Source organism: Astyanax mexicanus, chromosome 20, assembly GCF_023375975.1.
Source record: "Astyanax mexicanus isolate ESR-SI-001 chromosome 20, AstMex3_surface, whole genome shotgun sequence".
NCBI classification, from domain to species: Eukaryota; Metazoa; Chordata; class Actinopteri; order Characiformes; family Acestrorhamphidae; genus Astyanax; species Astyanax mexicanus.
The window spans coordinates 14,753,520-14,775,628 of record NC_064427.1 but is presented as its reverse complement, the minus strand read 5'-3'; the positions used below and the strand labels follow the sequence as shown (position 1 = coordinate 14,775,628).

General features: G+C 35.8%; 1 protein-coding gene and 1 pseudogene across 1 annotated transcript; both read right to left on the bottom strand.

Annotated features, from left to right (window-relative positions):
• Nucleotides 1-13,841: 13,841 nt before the first annotated feature.
• LOC103021350 (olfactory receptor 1-like) lies at nt 13,842-15,981 on the bottom strand. The gene has a single exon (XM_015601937.3). The coding sequence runs from the start codon at nt 15,283-15,285 to the stop codon at nt 14,305-14,307; it is 981 nt and encodes a 326-aa protein (XP_015457423.3). The 5' UTR covers nt 15,286-15,981; the 3' UTR covers nt 13,842-14,304.
• A 4,568-nt stretch (nt 15,982-20,549) lies between these two features.
• LOC103047635 (olfactory receptor 1E5-like) lies at nt 20,550-21,494 on the bottom strand (annotated as a pseudogene).
• Between the last annotated feature and the right edge of the window lie 615 nt (nt 21,495-22,109).

Here is a 22,109-nt window from a genome sequence, read left to right as displayed (position 1 = left end):
TTGAGTATGAATGGCCCATGATGAGGGCCTAAATCATGCCTTTGCTGTGGAGCAACACATTGCCCTAAATGCTAATGTGATGATTTGTGATGAGAAAAATGTAATACTCCTCACTTATTCTTGGGAATTTGGATAAAACATGTTTTAAATTTAAAAATAAAAAGTTGTTTAAATTACAAAATCTGGTATATCTGGTAAAGGTATATTCAAGGATTTAAGGATTCAAGAAGACTTAATTGTAATTCACATCACATATGGTACATGAGGTGGAATTAAATTATTAATGTAAACCATTTGTTTTCAATTATGTTTGGGTTATCATTTATTCATTTGTTTAATACATTAAATGATAATACATTTGATCAATTTCAGGTTTGGGTCTTCTTGAAATAATAAAAATGACAAATTAAAATTGAAAAAAAAAAAAACAATAATAAAATAGATAAGATAAATACACAGAATAATATAAAGTAGAAGGGAAGTAGCATCATGCAGTCGAAAGTGCAAATTGCTACATATGCATGATGATTGAATGCATATCAGTAACATGAAAGTAAAAGATGTGATAAAGTGTAATAAAGTGTCTCAGTGCGGTTTAAAGTGACAGTGTTTTTATAAACAGTAATTGTCCTTGTAAAGTATCAGTGCAGTATGTTGTTTAGGTGGAGTTTAAGAGTCTTACAACTTGTGGAATGAAGCTGTTTCTGAATCTGGTTGTTTTGCACTTAATGCTGCGCAGGGAGCGGGACAAAAAGTGAGTGTGCTGGGTGGGTGGCTCTTTTCCTGCATCTGAAGGTGTAGATGTCTGTGGTGCTGGAGAGGCTTTCTCCAACAATGTGCAGCCTTCATATATATATATATATATATATATATATATATATATATCATTATTCCTTATAATGAATAATAAATATTTATGATTTATGATGCAGACACTGGTGTTGCAGGTTGTGACAGGTTCCATTTAGTGCAGCTGTCAGTTCACAGCCTGTGAGGCGTCTTTCTCTTAAACTGCACACTGTAAGAATATCTCGCATTTCTTTCTGGCCATTTTGAGTCTGTAAGCAAGCCAACAACTTCAGACACTTAACTAACCTAGAATATTTTGCTCCCTTTTATGCTCACTTTTTAGTATAACATTTTTAGCTGTGCATGACAAAGTGAATATTAGGTAATGTTAACCACTTTTTAAAATTATGTTTGGGTTATCATTTATTTATTTATTTACTACATTTGTTTAATAAATTAAATGATAATAAATTTTATCAATTGCAGGTTTGGGTCTTCTTGAAATGATAAAAATGGCCTTTCATATTTTAGAAAAAATACAATGTGCATGCATATATGTGATTTTTTTTGTCATAAATATAAATTATTGAAAAATGCAGTCAACTATTTCTAATAAAGACTTTCTTGAGAGAAATTAGAGAACTTGCTTTTAAACATGCTTTTTAAATGTCACATGAGTTTTGGTAACAGGAATGAAGAAAATTTAACCATCTTTGGATTAAAAACAAAATTGAGATTGGCAAATACATGTTTGGAATAGTTAAATATATGTGTTATTACACTGAGTTGAAAAAGAGATTAAAACAGGAAATATATAATGAAAGCCGATATATATAATAAATGCTGATATCATAATGTCTTAATATTAACAGGGGGGCACTGTGAGATGATATTATTATGACGAATTAAAAAAGTTGAGAGATAAAATAATTGAACAATTTAAATTGTCTTTATTTTTAAAATAGACATAATGATGATCGGTTCTTAAGTAAGTGACAAACATAAGTGTTGTACTGTCAGGAGCAAGTGAAACTGATCTTTGATAACAAGTGGATTGTTGTTAATAACAGTCTAAATATTGAGTGAAAATAATATTGTTGTTATAATTTAAAGGGCCTTTATTTTGACCAGTATTTATTTTAACCTGTGTATTCATTTTAATAACAGTTTAATCCTAGAGTAAAATATTTTTGTTAGAATTTAAAGTGCATTTATTTTGAATTTACACATCAGTGTCCTGATATTAAGTGAGAGGCACTATACTAAGGGATATACAGGACTAAGTGAAATTGATCTGTGATAACAGGTGGATTCCTTTTAGTGCAACACTACAACAGACTGACTTGATATTGAGAAGATGGGAGCTTTTGTAATCTTTAGTGTATGCGCAAACTGGGAAACTAATTACTCATTAATAATTTAATTAATTAAATCTCATCTAAAATAGTTATTTAACGTTTTAAGTAATTATTTGTTTATTCATTTATTTATATGTCAGAAGGGCCAGGCAAGACAAATGCAGATATGGTGCAAAAGGGAGTTTATTTACACTATATACAAATATACAACAGGACCAGTGGCTATAACACAACATACCAGAGAATGGGGACGAAAACCAGGCAACCAAACGCATAGGAGGCAAGGAATGTAACAAAGTGCAGGCAGAGATCAGAAACCAGCTAACAACAATATCAGAGGGCTATCCAAAAATCAAAGTCAATAAACAGAAAAAAGGGTTAGATACAAAAAATGGCTGAGAACAACACAAGGAAAATAACGATTTGTACGCACAGAGGGCAATACTGTTACCACTGACCCAGGGATGTGCACCTCCAATCCCCAGGAGGTTGCCCTGACCCCAGTTTTAGTTCACATATAGTTAGTATATATAGACACCACACCTGGACACCTGCGACGTCTTGTCTGGTTTATACTTGCAATTCGAAGCGATCTGTATTTTTTGTTGCCTGCTGTGTTTGCCTGGACTTTTTCTGTTTCTTGTTTAAATACATCTGGTTTTGGAACATAAGACGTCACCTGACCATGGATACAGCTAACAGTGAGATTTTGCGTTCAGAGGCTCAGTTTTAGCTCAGTTTAAAGCTGTGTTTGACCACCCTGCTGCCGGAAAGAGGTGGGTTTGTAACTGTGCTGGAAATTTTATGGATGCAGGACTGGCTAGCCGTCAAAGAGATTAAAGCTCTGGATGGACATTCTTTGGGAAAAGGAACTGTATTCAAACAGACAACGGAGGTGTCTCTGCAGGTTGGCCTTTTTCATCAGGAGACTTTGACATTCCTTATTATTGAGTTCCCTGATCACCCAGTTATTTTAGGTTATAGTTGGTTAGCTCAGCATGATCCCATAAAATCCTGGAAGCAAGGGGAAATTCTTAAATGGAGTGAATATTTTCAAAACTACTGTCTGACCATGCCTTGTCTTTCTACTACTGTTGAGAGCCCTGACCAGTTTAACCCAGTTTCTTTCCCTGTCTGCTATCAGGATCTCATGGAGGTATTTAGTAAGGAACGTGCCACAAAGTTACCTCCACACAGGCCCTGGGACTGTTCCATTGACCTTCTCCCTAACACCACACCCCGACGCAGCCGAGTGTACCCCTTGTCTCAAACTAAACCCAAGCCCTTGAAACATACATTGATGAAGCTTTAGATATGGGCCATATTCGACCCTCCACATCACCCTGTGCTGCTGGATTCTTTTTTGTGGAAAAGAAAGACGGGTCCTTCACCCTTGTATAGATTACCGGGCTCTTAATGCCATTTCTGTTAAAAACCCCTACCCTTTGCCATTAGTTCCATCTGCCCTGGAAAAACTGAGAAACGCTCAGTGGTTCACCAAGCTCGACCTCAGAAGTGCCTACAACTTAATCAGGATCAAAGAAGATGATGAATGGAAAACTGCTTTTGTTACCACAAGGGGGCTCTATGAATACTTGGTTATGTCGTATGGCCTGTCCTGTGCACCATCTGTTTTCCAAGCCTTCGTTTATGAAGTCCTTAGGGACATGATAGACAGATGGGTAATTGTATTTATGGATGATATCTTGGTCTACTCATCTTCCCTGTAGAATCATGTCATGAGCTGTGTAGGAGCCATGCTACAGAGACTGTTAAACCATCAGTTATTTGTCAAGTCAGAAAAAATGCGAGTTTGTCTGGGAACTCTCCTTTTTAGGGTACACCAAAAGCCCAGGGGGAGTTTGAATTTGGACAAGATAAATGCTGTGGTCAACTGGCCACGACCTAGAACTATAAAGCAACTACAACGTTTCTTGGGCTTCGCAATTTTTTATTGTTGATTCATCAGAGGGTTTAGTTCTGTAGCAGCTCCCCTCACCTAGCTACTCAAGGGTAACAGCAAAGTTTTGGATTGGTCCACTACTGCAGACCAAGCCTTCACTGCGTTGAATGACAAGTACACCACTGCCCCCATTCTTTAGCACCCCAAACCAGAACTACCCTTTGAGGTAGAAGTGGATGCCTCAGACACTGGTGTTGGAGCCATTTTATCTCAGAGGTTGGGAACACCACTCAAGTTACACCCCTGTGCCTACTTCTCTCGCAAGCTGAATCCTGCTGACGTGGGCAACAGAGAACTTTTGACTATGAAGTATGCCTTGGAGAAGTGGAGGCATTGGTTTAGAGGGTGCTGGACATCCTTTTTTGGTCTTTACGGATCATCGCAACCTTAAGTACATTAGGTCTTGGTGGTTGTTGTTCTTCAGTTGTTTCAACTTCTCAGTGAAGTATCGACCTGGATCCAAGAATGGGAAAGCAGATGCATATCTCGTATGAACATGTCTCTAACAATGTATACATTAATGACCCTGAACCAATTCTTCCCCCCTTCAGAGTAGTAGCTCCTGTCATGTGGGATATTAACAGCGAAATCCAGCTTGAAAAAACAGTGACCCCATTCCCCAAAACTGTCAAGTGGGTAAGACCTATGTACCAGCGACCATGTGTAACCGTATACTTAATTTGGTGCATTCTTCTCCCAGCTCAGGGCACCTGGGGATAAAATGCACCATTGATCTGTTACATCGCAAGTACCGGTGGCCCACTTCCATGTAGGATGCTACACGGTTTGTGCAAGACTGTGAGGTATGTGCTCAGAGCAAGTCATCTTCTGCTGGGGTACTGGTTTCACTACAAATACCTAGACCTGCTCACAGCTAGGTATTGACTTCATTACTGACTTACCTTAAAGGTTATATGACCATCCTAGTTATAATCAATATATTCTCTAAATCCTGCAGATTGGTTCCCTTTTGCAAATTACCCACTGCCTGGGAAATGGCAGAGACACTATTTGAAAATGTGTTTAGATTTTATGGATTGCCGGAGGACATTGTGTCAGACCGAAGCCCACAATTTACTTCACAAATGTGAAGGCCGTTCTGCAAAGTACTCAACATACATGTGAGTCTCACTTCTGGCTACCATCCTAATTCAAATGGTCAAGTTGAAAGACTGAATCAAGAAATAGGATGTTTTTTACGTTCCTACTGCCAACGCAATCAGCATGATTGGAGCTCCTTCCTTCCCTGGGCAGAATATGCGCAAAACTCTCTTACTAGCTCATCCACTGGACTCACGCCCTTTCAATGTGTTTTAGGGTTCCAACCCCCATTTATTCCCACAGACACTGAACCCAGCAATGTACCTACAGTGAACGAGTGGATGAACAGGAGCCAGCAAACCTGGGACGAAGCCCATGTCCGACTACAACGAGCAGTTCGCAGGATGAAAATGCAAGCTGACGCGCAGAAGGAGCTCTCCTCCACAATTTCAAGTCGGGCAAAGGGTCTGGCTGTCCACCAGGGACTTAAAGCTCATACTACCGTCAAAGAAGTTAAGTCCACGTTTTATTGGTCCATTCAAGATTGTTCAACAAGTTAAACCTGTATCATATCGCTTAGAACTTCCTGCTCAATATCGTATTGCCCCCACATTTCATGTATCCCTGGCTCACAGGGAATGACAGGAGAGGCAGAAAGAGGAGCAGCAGACGTGACAATATAATATTGTCACAAATAACCCTCCATAAAAATAACACTTTTAACAGCAGCTAGCTTGGGAGGAAAACAGAAACAGAAAATTAGATCATCAGGAAAAAGAAGTGAGGGTAATGTTGGGTTTTGTTTTGCCGGTGTCCTCAACAGTGTGGTTTCTTTTGTCATTCTTTATCAACCAATTCAAATACTTCTGAGTTCAGCTTCAGAGAAAAGCAGGTTTATTTCGGTTCGATCAACCTCGGCCAGCTGTCAGAGTCGAACTCCTTGGCCAACTCTGGACCAGCCTCTTATACAGCACAGATGACACACACACATAGGCAACAAATGGTTTCACACACATATAGGTAACAACAGTTCGGTCGGTAGGTCGTAACCAGTCTTCGTCCCCAGGATGTGCCTCTCATTAGGTCGTAAGTAGTTTTCTTCCACCTGGGATGTTCCTGCTATTTACTGAGGCCTAAAATTCAGTCCTATCTCCATTTTCTACTAGATATTTTATATGGATAAAACTAATACAAAAAAACTTCCAACAGTAACACAGTAATACAATGAAAGCTACTCTTTGGTACAGTCTGCAGTGGTGAGTAGTGTAAGGATCACCAGTAATGAACCCTAGAGCAGAATGATATACTGAATCCAGAGGTTTCAGGGCACTGGCAGACGCCTGCCTATAAATTACATCAGCGTAGTCCAATACTGACAGTAAAGTTGCCTCTACCACTCTTTTTCAAACAAACATAAGCAGACAAGATTTATTGCGATAAGGAAAACCCAGTCTCTGTCTGAACTTAATAACTTTATTAACATTATTTATATGAGTTTTAAATGAGAGTTTTTCATCCAGCCAGATGTCAAGATACTTATACTCTGTGACATCCTCAATGTCTGAGGAAGAGGCAGCAAGATCATTTATATATATGTTAAATAAAACTGGACCCAGGACTGAACCTTGTGGTACTCCTTTGTCAATGGCAGTTAAATTAGATTTATGGTTAACCAGAATCACACATTGTTTTCTATCTAAAAGGTAATTTGGGCCCACTGCATTGCATTTTTTGCAGGTGTGCCAGAAGAAGACTGTGGTCAACAGTGTCAGAAGCTTTTGTTAGGTCAATAAAAATGGCAGCAGAGTGCTTCTTTCTGTCTAAGGCGGTGTACAGGTCATTTAAAACCAGTGTGGTTGCAGAGATGGTACTGTGTCTTTCTCTAAAACCAGACTGGAAATTAAACAAGATTTTTTCAATAAGTTTTTAATAAGAAATGATTTGGGTAGTCTGTTTACTAAAGATTCTAAATTTTTTGCTAAACATGAAAGTTTTGAGATGGGTCTATAATTATTTATGTCCGCCACCTCTAGGAATAACATTAGCTGTTTTCGAGATACTGGGAATTCTGCCAAAAAAAAAGAAAGGTTAAACATATACATAATATGCTCTAAAATATCTGAGGTTGCAAGACGCAAGAAGTAGGGATCCAAACCATCCGCACCTGTCATTTTCCCAGGGTTAATAGTAGCAAGAGCATTAGACACTATGTACGGGGAGATGGTTTGGAGTCTGAAAACACCATGGTTCTGGTTAGCAGTAGAGGTAAGGTCACACTCAATCATAGGCATGTTTATGTTTGCATTCTTAAATATATGACCAGCTGTACCAAAATCTACATAAAAACATGACAGAGCTCTTTCTGGTCAGATATTTTGTGGTCATCAACTAGGATTTGGATGGTATGCTGGAAGTATTGTTTTTGAATGAGTTTACTGTTTTCCAGAATTATTTGGTGCTGGAGGAGTTGGTGAACAGACTGAGATAATAATTGGATTTGGCATTTCTAATTGCAGCAGTACATTTATTTCTCAGTTGTTTAAAAGCTAGCCAGTTCTCTTCAGTCTTTGTGCGTCTTGCAACACTCCAAGCTTTATTTCTCTGTTGAAGCAATGAGGAGATTTCACTGGTAAACCAGGGACTCAACCTATCTTTTATAGGGGGCATGTTTATTTACAACTGCTAAGAATGATTTACAAAAGTGATCTAGAGCTATATCTACATCTGAGATACTGAGAGTAAGGTGAATATCACTCATTGCTAAATCAGAGAGAAAAGCTATGATGTTGTGTATTTTTGTGTATTTCGATTTTGATTGATTGATTTTGAGCATTTCAAGAGTTTAATGGTGAATCTTAGCTCTGTTAGCTAGCTGCACCATGTGGCCTGAGGTTCTTTTTTTGCATTTGCCATTAGGTGGCGCCAAGTCACTATTTAAATTTAGTTGTGTCTAAGGTCATGTTTATTTGTATTTTGTGAATGGATGTGTAGCAATATGGACATATTAAAAGCTAAATAATTATATAAAAACTAGACATAAGCATCGAGTAAGAAATGATTTTTTATATATATATAGAAAAATATTATTGTATTTGTTTATATATGTATATAATTGTATATATGAGTCTGCCTATGATCAGTGTTGGGCACGTTACTTTGAAAAAGTAATTAGTTATAGTTACTCGTTACTTCTCCAAAAAAGTAACTGAGTTACTAACGGAGTTACTCCACTATAAAAGTAATTAGTTACCAGTAAAAGTAACTATCGCGTTACTTTTTATTATTCGCCCGTCAAAAAAAGGAAATCAATTATGCATTTACTATTATTATTAGAAAAATAACAGAAAATAACAAACGAAAATAAACCCAAAATGTTGACAAAAATATAATCTAACGAATTTCAAAAAAATAAAACGAAATTCTCCACACAACCAAAGAAAATTACTAAAACTTGTAATACTGAAAAAAGCGGAAAAACGCGTCTGGGGATGAAATTTAACAAACCAAGCACACTCAAAAGAAATATGTATATATAAAACAAAATAATGGACAAAAACAACAATTTAATGCCCGTTAAAATGGTATTAATATAACAGCTTCACCAAAAGAGAATAGAGCTTAGATCATGCCCAAAAAATCCGACCCAGCCGGAGCCCGTGCACATTCTGCCCAAGCCCGAACCATAAACTGTCATTATGAGCCTGACCCGATCCGCCCCATAAACTCTGTTTTCGGGCTGATTGAATGAGCGAAATATAATCAGAATTATGTTAATTAACACTGTAACATAGAAGCATAGAACTATTATTTAATTTAAATGATTTTTAAGAACAGCTACACACAATGCTGCAAGTCAAACGCGGAGGCGTTCACGTGCGCCCAGAGCTACGTGATTACAGTTTTCATTTTTATTATAGTTTAATTTTATTTTGTTTTTATTTTTTCTGTTCATTTTAGGGTGGGCTTGCTAGCGCGAGCGCTTTACACAAGAACTAACGGACCACGAGTGCCGCGCGCTCGGCACAACAACTCCCGCTGTACAACTCCGCTGTACAACAGCGCTTATAAATAAATTAAACACAAAAATGAGGGTATTCTATCAGTAATTTCAGTTCGTTTTAGTTAGTTTTATAAACACAAAATACAGTTCGAGATAGTTATGTTTTTCCTTTTAATTACCGTTTTTATTAGATTCAGTTAACACAAATGTTTTTCACTTTCAATTTTCGCTATTTCGTTCGCTTTAGTGAACAATAATAATTGGTTACTTAGCAACATTGTGATTATCACACCAGAGCTTTATATAAAATAAAAATAGGAGCCTGATTTCGGGTCGGTCCTCAGGTCAGGTGGGATTCGGGCAGAGAATCTAAGCTCTAAAATAGAAAGCAGCAGCACCACAAAAACCGGAGCAGCTAAAAAGAGCTTAACGTCCTTAATTCGGAACTTGGGTTGTCCACGGCAATCACTGAATTGATTAGAGCACGCAAATCGTCACAATTGTGCCTCACTTCACCACGCCAAACCACAGGCACAGCGGCCAGAAGCTCAAGTTCACCGGACAGAGGAGGGGTTAACCAGGGCAAAGCGAAATAAAAAAAAAAAAGTTCATAGAGCTGCTAAAGTAACGTGCAGTAAGGGGGTGTCGGAAATGGTAACGGCGTTATAGTTACAGTCATAGTAATTAGTTAGACTACTCGTTACTGAAAAAAAGTTTTAACGCCGTTACTCCCAACACTGCCTATGATTACACAAGGGATCTTCATGCCGAACCAGGACGTGTTCTGTTGCCCTCTGTGTGAAGCCAGGTGAACAGTGTTGAGGACTGATACAACCAGTCTTTTCATGAATAGTGATTCAGCTTTCAAAGTGTAGAATTCAGAGCTTTTAATTAATTTTTTTTTCACTTATTCTGCACATTTATTTTTTTACTTGTCTGTAGTGTAGTGTAATGATAAGTTTTTCTTATGGAAATGTGCACACTCCCATAAGCAAAAGTGTGGGGAAAGGCCGAGGTGTTTTGGGGATCACTATGATGCAGAGATGTATAGTAACGAAGTAGAACTACTTCACAACTGTACTTTACTGAGGTATTATTTTTTTTCTCCTACTTCCAGTTTACTAATACTTATGCTCCAATATTTTTTTCATGTGCTGCATCGTTACTCGTTACAATTATAAAAATATTACAAATCATTCCAAACCTGCTGTCACATTTCATGGGATCAATTTGTCTAATGAAAAGACCATGCATTCTCCAGACACGCCCTGCTTTTCACTCTGCTGCGTGCGTGGATGGAGCGAGACATGATGTTCCAGATGTGCTGGATTGGATTTACATCTGGAGAAAGGGCAGGACAGTCCATAGCATCACTTCCTTCATCATGCACGAACTGCTGACACACTTCAGCCACATGGGGTCTAGCACTGTCCTGTATCAGAAGGAACCCAGGGCCCACTGCACCAGCATATGGTCTCAAAATGGGTCTGAGGATCTCATCCTGTCTGTGCGGCCCTCCAAGGAAATGCCTCCCCACATCATTACATGTTATATACAGTTGCAAGAAAAAGTATGTGAAGTTCTGAATAAATTGGTGATTAAATGTGTTCTGATCTTCATCTAAGTCACAACAATAGATAAACACAGTCTGCTTAAACTAATACCACACAAAAATATATGTTTGCATGGTTTTATTGAACACTTGTTAACATTCACAGTGAGGGCAGAAAAAGTATGTAGACTAATGTGATGAGATTGGATATGTTGCTTAAAGCTGCCCTTTTGAGTTTGCTGTTCTTAAGAAGCATTGCTTGATGTGAATCATGCCTCAAAAAATAGCTCTCATAAGACCTACATTCAAGATGTTGTCTTACATGAAGCTGAAAATGGTTACAAAAGTATCTCTATAAGTATTGATGTTCATGTTTCCACGGTAAGACAGACAAATAGAGAAAGTTCAGCACTGTTGCTACTCTCCCTAGGCGTGGTTGTCCTGTAAAGATGACTGCAAGAGCACAGCGCAGAATGATCATGAGGTGAGGAAGAATCCTAGAGTGTCAGCTGAAGACTTACAGAAATCTCTGGCACATGAAGTTCATGGGAGGACACCACGGAGGAAGCCACTTTCTAAAATATACTGTGGACAAATAAAAAAAAAATTGAGTTATTTGGAAGGAACATATGGAAGCTTATTCCCGCCACCTAAAAAATAAAAATACTCCAGCAATTTTTCTTTTATTATTATTAAGTAAATTGCTATCTCAATATTTTGAGATACTAAGTCAATATTTTGAGATACTATCTCAATATTTTGAGATATTATCTCAAAATTTGAGATATTATCTCAATATTTTGAGATACTAAGTCAATATTTTGAGATACTATCTCAATATTTTGAGCTACTAAGTCAATATATTGAGATACTAAGTCAATATTTTGAGACACTAAGTCAATATTTTGAGATACTATCTCAATATTTTGAGATACTAAGTCAATATTTTGAGATACCTTAAATGCTGGCTGAACATACATGTGGCCGCCTGTAGATAATGACCTGGGAATAAGGCCAAAAGTGAGAGCAATAACGTTTTAATTCATATTATCTAATTTTATTTACATTATATTTCACTCAGAGTTAAACTCTGTCCCTTGCACTGTGTTCTCCCCTTTATTCAGAGCGTTTGCACAGCGCTTTGTCTACATGCTGTTTTTTTACTGTTAAAATGCGCTATCTACAGGCAGGCGCATGTATGTTCAGCCAGCATTTAAGGTGGAACGGAAATCTGAATTAGACACTGGCGAATAAGAAGCTAACTTCAGCCTCGTCCAAGATCCGGAGGCCTATTTTGATATTGTGTGATTCCTCTAAAAGCACCAATATTTCATGATTTGTGAATCCACGTCTGAAGTAATCCTCAATGATAGTCTCCATTTTGCATCTTTGTCTTACCTGCTTCTGTCTGTGTACAGCCTACTAGTATTTCAAAATATTGAGATAGTATCTCAAAATATTGAGATACTCTCTCAAAATATTGACTTAGTATCTCAAAATATTGACTTAGTATCTCAAAATATTGACTTAGTATCTCAAAATATTGAAATAGTATCTCAAAATATTGAGATACTCTCTCAAAATATTGACTTAGTATCTCAAAATATTGACTTAGTATCTCAAAATATTGAGATAGCAGTTTACTTAATAATAATAATAATAATAATAATAATAAAAAAATGCTGGATTATTTATTTTTTTAGGTGGCGGGAATGGGCTTCCATAGGAACACACAACGCTATGTGTGAAGAAAAAAGGCACAGCACACCATCATCAAGACATCATCCCAACTGTGAAATATGGTGGAGGGGGCATCATGGTTTTGGGTTACTTTGCTGCCGTCATCAATGGAAAAATGAATTCTCAAGTTTATCAAGACATTTTGCATGAAAACTTAAGACCATCTGTCTGCCAACTGAAGAGGATGGATTATGCAACAGGACAGCGACCGAAAACATAGAATCAATCAACCAATCAACAACCAAGAAAATATGCGTGTGTGTGTATAATATGTGTATTTATAATGCATGTACATATAAATATAAATTAATTTATTTATACACTTATGAATATGCCGTATCATATGTATATCTTTGTTGAAAAGCATAATACAAAGTATTTCAGTATGAAAGTAATTATTTGTAATGTGTAAGAGCGTCCTGTATCAGTAGAGTTGTGATTAGTAAAGATGTATTACACACCTTGTACAGTACTAATAAATACACTGAGGGCGCATGGTTAACTCCTCCAATATAGTGGCCGGCTCCAATAGAGGGCATCAGTCGATGCTGCGTCTATGTATACATATCTTGCTCCGTCCCCAGACCTGAATATTATTGAGATTCCGGTTTATGCTGTGAAACCATCAAACCTGACTAAACTGGAGATGTTTTGTAAAATATATGGTTCAAAAACCTCATTGAAAGCTATAGGAAGCGTTTAGAGGCTGTTATTTCTGCAAAAATAGGATCTACTATATATTATTGTAATTTTCCTGTTGGGGCGGCCAAATTTATGCACCTGCCAGGTTTTTAAAGAATTATTGCACACTTTCTGCAAATCCTCTAAACTTAATTTCACTTATTAAATATCACTGTGTTTGTCTACTATATTAAATATTTAACTAAATTTACTCATCCGAATAACTAATGATTTCTAAAATAAACTCTTGAAAAGTAACAAGGGTACCTAAACCTTTTCATACCACTGGATCTATGATACAAGTAACACTAACAGCTCAGCGATATGTACAGCACATCCTGTGGCCACATGTAATGTATCTCATGGCAGGGTTTCCAACTGGCATGTTTTAGCAAGATAAAGCTCACCCACAGACAGCAAGGGTTTCTCAGGGATCTTTTAACCAGATTGTAACTTTGACTTGGTTTTATCAGATTTAGCACCTTTGTAGCTAAAGCTGGAGTTACACTAATATGTCCAGTCTGTTTATAATCTGCGTTTTAAAGGTTATGTAGTATATTCAAGGCTTAAGCCAAACCACCGAAATCCCTCTCTCCAATCCCAGTCATTAAGACAATTGGAAGTTTCATTTTCAGAAGACTTAAGAGTATGCATGTTCCAAAGTAGCCTGTTTGTTACACACCAATGACAAAGTAATTCAAGCTACAAGCATAGAAGTTGGATTCTAACGGAAATACTTTTAATTCAACAGCTGTGCTACTATAAATGACAGTGGAACAAAAATATATATTTTTTGTTCTTAAGAGAATAAACATATTCATATAATTTACATTAAATGACAAATTGCATTACATTATAGACATAATCACATTCGATTATCACATGTATAATACACCTTTATACGTTTCTTTTGTTGTGGAATCACTAAATCATTTACATTTTTACAGTGCTTTAGCATATTAGAGTATTCTAAAATTCACATTAAGGATAAATAAAACTAAAATTCATCAGCTAGAATTATGTATTTAATGCATAAGCAGTAATATGACATTTTAAACTAACCATAAAATACCGTTGCACCAGCTAAAGAGGCATTGTGTATATATTTATAACTCAAAATACATTAGGGAATTCTCTGCCTTGTGCTATTAGGCCAAGTTACAATTATTTTTTTGTTACTTTAATTCTTCACAATGATTTTTACAGATGTCTCCTTTATAGATTTTAGCTTTATTTGTTTGTACAGTACTTTAATAGACTGTAGTACCTCCTCTGTCTTTAGAGTATAAAGGATGGGGTTTAACATAGGTGGAATTGTTTGTGTTAAGACAGAGTTGATTATCCGAGTGTTTGGATGAATGTATGTTGTAAGAGCAGTGATGTAAGTGCTGGTAATAGGTAGATAAAATATGGCCACTAAAATAAGGTGGGAAGTGCATGTTTTCATTGCTTTTATTCGTTCACCACCATGTGAGATCTTAAGCAATGCAAAACCAATACAACCATATGATATAACTATTAGAATCAATGGAATGCATAGCACAACAGCTATGCAAACATAGCTCCATATATAATTAAGAGAATTATCACTACAGGCTAGTCTATGGACAGGGCCATGATCACAAAAATAGCTGTCAACTTTTGTAGATCTACAGAAAGACAGTCTGGTAATCAGAGCAACAAGGATTGAATTAATAGTCAAAGAAAAAAGCCACATAAAACCAACTATAAGAGTCATGGTAGTTTTGGTGACAATAGCATGATACCTCAGAGGAAAACATATAGCAATTACTCTATCAAAGGCCAAAGCAAGCAGATTAAAAGACTGCATAGCCATAAAGAAAAAAACAAAAAACATGCTTGACAGACAATTTTTATAAGGTATGTACTGCCTATCAAACAGAAACATGTCCACGTAATTTGGAATAATAGCAGAACTTCCACACAAATCAGACAGGGCCAGGTTGAACACAGCTATATACTTTGCTGTGTGAAGAGCACGAGCCAGGTAAATAGTGCCCATTATTAAAGAATTACCTAAAATAGTCACAGCGTACACAAAACACAGAAATATATAATAATAATTTGCATGTGGCATGTTGTAAAATCCATTGATGTAAAATGTTGGATGGAAAATAAATGTTACATTGTCAGAATTCATGTTTAAATTACTTACTTAAAGTGTGAGAAAGAATAGTTGTAGAAGGTAACTAACTAGTATTAAAGTTTGAATGCAAATAAAAGCAATGTGATCATTTGACCCGACACAACAATTCAGTAACAAAATTACAAAATTAATCTCTCTATATAAACCCTGGAAAACCAGTAGTGCCAGGTGTTAAAATCTATACACTGCTTTAATCCAATACTCCCTGCAGCTGGAGAGGAAGATCTAACACATTTATAATGAACCTATGCTTACGTCATCCACAAATACATCCACGACTACACTTCCCAAACAAACCCCCTATAGACTACTCAGTGTGATATATTAAAGTAAATACATTAGTGTACTTTCATAAAAAATAACTTCTTTCTTAAATGATATTTTAATTTTACATGACTATTGCTGTAAATCAAACAATGCAAAAGGTGCAGCTACTATGGAAACTGAAAGTGGCTGGCTTACACTATTCACATATCTCATACTACTGTATGGGAACTGTTTTGAAAGATGTCTGTAGAAACAACTGTAATTAAAACAACATGAATGCCCTTCTTAAATATATTTTTTTGCAGAATGACATTTGCATTATAAGTAAACCGTACTTAAACCCAGTAGCCCGGTGCTGAGAGGGGGGGAACAACCACACCAAACCACCAGCCCGCCCTGCTGTAAATTCACTTGGCAGTGGCGAGGCTTAGCACTGGTATAGGGCAGTTAAGTCTGTCTGACATCCTTCAGAAAAAGGCTATACACATAACAGTAAAATTCCTGTCTATTAAACACTTTGTACAATTGCACATCATAGTACACACATTTTGTAATCCTTAACTCATTACTTACAAAGAGAAATGAAGGGTGCAGGATGTTCAGGATTTCATCATTTTTTCACTCATCTAATAAAATCACTCCTAGAGTCTTTGCTTCTTATCTTACCAGTGTCAACCTAGACTGAAATCAGCTCAAGTGTTCCACTTCTGGGATCTGGGGTCCCCACCTGTAATTATTGGGGAAAACACTTGACTTTCCCAGGCATGATGAGGCATGTTATAATCATCAGATATACAAATACATAAATTAGTAAATAAAAAAATATAATATGTAAAGTTTTGGGATAAAGTCTTCCTAAAACTATAGATATTGTAGATATGTATCTACAATAGTTAATAAAATAAATAAGTAATTATACATTTTGTGATATAAGTTATAGAAAGTCATAGAGTAAATCAGTGTTTCTTTTACTCAATGAATTTTTATCAGGCTACTATGACATATCATGATCCTTTTATCTTTTTAAAATTTAAAATGAATTCTATCTGTACTAAATGTAGTGTTTTAACCTTTATGACATATACTAACTCGTGCAACCACTGGAGTCATGTGCAAAATGTCACTGACATTAAGGGTGTGGGGTTATTCCATGAGGACAGGGTAGACAGGGAATTCTGTGACTTTTTTAAGTAGTCTGACTTATTTGAAAAAAAGCTAAGTAAATACTTGGGGTTTAGATCATTAAGAAACATCACTGAACTACACTGTAACAAACAGCTGTATTTTGCACAGTAAAATTATACATTAAATAACTGTTTAACAGTGTTTTGTAAATTCTCCCAAGAATGAACTGCTGTGTAGTGAGACTAAACACCATGCAAAACACATATCATCTATCACATGCAAAAGCATTCTAAATTGTACCCAATTATAGACTGTAAAAAGTAACAATAAATTTGAAGCAACAACGTGCTTTCTGACTGTGTTTGGGGAGGGTTTCTACCATATTTTGAGTAAATATTACCTACATTTTTACAGCTATGACACACTAAAATATTTAATATTTGTTACATAAAATTTACATCTTTCCTATTGGCCCCTGACATCTTTTATTTGCATCATGGGCATGTCCCCCATGTCTAACTTACCATCAGTGTGGACTTTTGCCTACGGGGACGACCTTTTCTTGTGTATTCAGTGATGTTTTATGTAATGGTGAGACCCTGGCCTCAGTATGGTGGGCAATAAATGCAAGTTACCATTCTTTACTACAAAGTGTGGCTTCATGGTGGCTCAGAAAAGCAAAGCAATAACTTTGCAGCACTTCTGCTACATATTATTATTGTAAAGAATAATTACAACATTCAAATTAATTAATTTATTTTAAAACATACTCTAAAAAGACTGTAATAATTTGTAATTAGTAAACAGTAAATTACTATATTTATTATAAAGTAATATACTGTAATCTTTCTTCAAAGTGAATTACTTTAATTTTTAAATTCTTTACGGAAACTTTCTTTCTGTTAACTTACTGTAAAAGACTTCACAGTCTAACATTCACATCAGTATTTCTGTGATGCTTTTGCAGGCAGAGTGTTTTGGGTCATTATCTTGTACCTGGGAAAATTGGGTGGGTTCAGATAAAAGGTTCTATCTTTTGATCCTCATGTAAATATCTAAAAAAAACCCCAAATGTTTATCTCTTTCTTCATATTCATCTTTTAATGTAAAATTAACAGTTCACAGCTAAAATAAAGAGATTGGCCTCCCTGTTGCAATCCTTTTGAAGGGCACTGTACATTTGAATATTATTATTTTTAGTACTGTAGTTATGAAAGTCAATTGTTGCTTCCATAAAGTGTTTAAATGTATAAGTACTGAACAAGTGGATTCTTTTCAGATTTTTAGCCTTACTATTTTTTCATATGCAGCACCTATATTCTGTACCACTTTTTGACTATGATTTAGATTATCCCTTTTAAATAAAGCCTGGCCCAGACGAAGATAGGACTTTACTGACCCCTGAGTGGGACAAATCGAATAAAATAAAATGAAAATAGAATCAGATAAAATATGAATTGATTTATAATATTATACAATTAGAAATATAGTGTATTCATTTTACAGTTTAATATATCCCATATGTGTTAAATATAAACATGTGCAGTGTGTCAGACATGGATGAGGTAGTTGCAGCTAAAATGTCCACATACAGTGTAGTGTGTGAGAGAGCATGACTTGTGCTAAGCTGTTATATATTAATATATGAAACATTATTAACATAACCGTGCCAACCTGGTACGACATACAGCTCTGAGAGCCCAATTCAAAATGATCAGTTTCTCTGATTTTAACATTTACAGGTATATGATTGAGTAAATAAACATTGTTGTTTCGTTCTATAAACTACTGACAACATTTCATCTAAATTCCAAATAAAAATATTGTCATTTGGAGCATTTATTTGCAGAAAATAATAAATGATAAAGAAAAAGATGCAGAGCTTTCAGACCTTATATAATGCAAAGAAAACATTTATATTCATTTTGAAACAAGAATAATGATCTTTTAGGAGCAGACATAAATATGTGGTGGAATAACCCTAATTAATGTCAGGACATCTGTCCATGAACTAATATGTAATATAGGATCATGATCTTCAATAAATAAATGATAAATTAATATATAATATGTGTATTTTAAAGAGTTTACAAACTTTCAAGCACCACTATAAATGTAGTTCTAGCAGGAAGACTCTAGAGACAACACTTTAATCATAATAGAGTGTGTTATAACAAATAGCATGTAAGTAATAAAGTCTTTGGCAAAGGCCCTATCATAAGCTTAGGTTCGTAGCATCTGTGTCCTTGCAGATCCTGCCATATAGGTATGGCGGAAGTGGAGCCTATGCCCTGGGCAACTGGCAGGACCAAACTAGAGGTTGTGGGGAGAGAGGACGCGTCTGCAAGCACGTAAGAACACGAAGGTCTTATAAGGACAGGGGACCACAAAGCAATTATTTTCAGCAGCATCAGTTTGAACTAGTTTTTTTTTTACCCTATTATAATTTGCCCCTATCACAACTTTTTTGAAATGCTTTGCAAGACTTATATGGAAGATTATGGGCTCATATGTCATATATTAATTTTTTAATAACATTTGTTTGGCAGTCAAAATCATAAATGTCTCCAGATGTAAACATGTTTACCAGAAGTTAAAATAATTAAATAATCATAGATAGACCACTCCACTTGTTCAGTAGCTGCCTCTCTGATGTGACCTTGGCTGATGGCTGGCCATGGCTTCTTCTGCAGGAGGGACAGAGGCATGAGGGCTGACCTTGATGCAACAACCAGGAGCAAACTCATTACGTACTGCCCCAGGAGTATAGCAGTAATCACACTAAACCTCTGCCTGTGAAAAGGTTTTAATTACTACACTATGAAGGCGATTTTAAAATGTATTTATACAGTCTCAAAAAAAGCTTTAGTTTTTGAGCCACTGCAAGCCAAGTAGTTTCTATAAAAGGATTTCCAGTACATAATACAATGTAGGAAAACAGGAAGATTACCTCATTTTTGCATGTTTAATTGTTCTTTATTAAACACTGAAACCCCACCACTGAGCCAAATGTGGGGTTTCTCAAATGAGCCATTCCCATTCAGTTCTGGACAAAATCTCTTTCCTGGTAAACAGGCCTTTTCTGGCAGTCCATTGATAAAAAATATTTTTTGTTGTTGTGTATAACAGCCATTAAACCAAACATAACACATTACAGTGATAGGGAATAAAGAAGAGCCAAAATGTTGTTCAGAGGTGCAAAGATAATGTAAAAGTAAAATTAGAAATACAGTTATTAAATATATCACATGTTACTACCTACTACAACCAGTCATACATTTTAAAATAAAGGCTCAAGATAAGGCTGTTCTCTGTGGGGGAACATAAGAGCTGATTAGCTGGATTAGCTTGAGAGGTATGATGGTCCACATGAAAATAGAATTCACATGGCTCAAAACCCAAAAAGAGCAGGCAGGGGAGAACCATTGTGACATGTACACAGAATTCAAATGGGCCAAAGCCCTGTGAACTTCTAACTGGTCTTGCAGAGGGCGCCATATGAGACAACCTCTCAAACACCTTGGGGAAAATTATTACATATTGCAATACAAGAAAACAATTTCTCTTTAAGTCTCTTTAAGGCAAATTATATGTTGTTCAATATTCAAATAACTAGTATAAAATGGTAATTTATTTACCACATGAACTGAACTAAAAAAAAAGATTATCGTCATCTATCATGAAACCTGTGATGATATACTGTATAAGGCAACAAATGTTATCTGAAGAACAGCCAAAAGAGTACTTGCACATTTCTTTCTTTATTTGGTTATATGCCAAGTTAAACAATACGCCCACAATCATGGTTTTAGAATTGTTGTTTTATGTTTTTTTTTAGGCCAAATTAAAATGGTTATCATATCAGTTTAACTTTTCATTCTTTTCACAGGGTCATTTATATTGTTCACCTTCATTCCTTTGTACAGTACTTTAATAGACTGTAGCACCTCCTCTGTCTTCAGAGTATATATGATGGGATTTAACATAGGTGGAACAGTTTGTGTTAAAACAGAGTTGAGTATTCTAGTATTTGGATGTAAATATGTTGTAAGAGCAAGGAAATAAGGTTAAGATTGGTAGATAAAACATAGTCACTAAAATAATGTGAGAAGTGCATGTTTTCATAGCTTTTATTCGATCACCACCATGTGAGATCTTAAGCAATGCGAAACCAATACAAGCATATGAAAATGCTATTATTATAAATGGAATAAAAATCACAATATTAGCATAAACAAAGGCCAATTAATGGAATTGTCATTACATGCAATTCTGATGACAGGACCATGATCACAGAAATAGCTGTCTACTGTGGCTATAGATGCACAGAAGGTGAGTCTGGTGATCAGAGCCACGAGAAGAGTGACAAGAAACACAGACAAAACCCACATAACCCCAATGATCATCATCATTGTAGATTTAGTGACAATAGCATGATACCTCAGAGGAAAACATATAGCAATGACTCTATCAAAGGCCAAAGCGAGCAGAGTAAAAGACTGCATGGACGTAAAGAGAAAAACAAAAAACATGCTTGACAGACACTCTCCATAAGATATATACTGTTTATCAAACAGAAACATGTCTACATACCTCGGAATAAGAACAGAGCTACCACACAAATCAGACACTGCCAAATTGAATACAGCTATATACTTTGCTGTGTGAAGAGCACGAGCCAGGTAAATAGTGCCCATTATAAAAGAATTACCTAAAATAGTCACAGCGTACACAAAGCACAGAAATATATAATAATACTTTGCATGTGGCATGTTGTAAAATCCGTTGATATAGAATGTGGGAGGGTGAATAAATTATGCATTGTTAAGATACACCACAGAGGTCATGTCAGAAGAAAACTAATTTTACATAAAATGTAAGAAAGAATAGTAATAGAAATTTGAACCTTTAGTAGAATGTAAAACAGTTTATCACAAATCAAAATAAAATACAAATGCAAAAAACAAATTCAGAACATTTTACAATATACAGTATGAGTTATATATTACAATGTAATACAAAAGATAAGGACAATAAAACTTATTCAAATTATTGGATAGAGCACCTCCTAATGTAGGAGCTAAATTCTAACAAACCAAGCTCTGCTGATGTCATCTTTAAAACACATAAAAAAAAAGTCCACACACAAGACAGTATTGTGAAAACATGCCTCATCAATACATGTAAAAGGAAGGGTCATATTGGTTCACATTAGCAGTGCTGCCTTAAAATAACAAATGATGCCTACTGATGCCTACTGCAGCAGTTTTTTTTTTATGTGTGCATGAAAAGCATACTCAAAAGTACTTGTCCCTTTCTGGATTTTCTTTCTTATTGCATACATTGGGAAAAAGAATAGTTTGATTCCCTGCTGATTTTGAAAGTTTACCCCCCTTACACAGTCATGAAAAGTCAATATTTTTTAT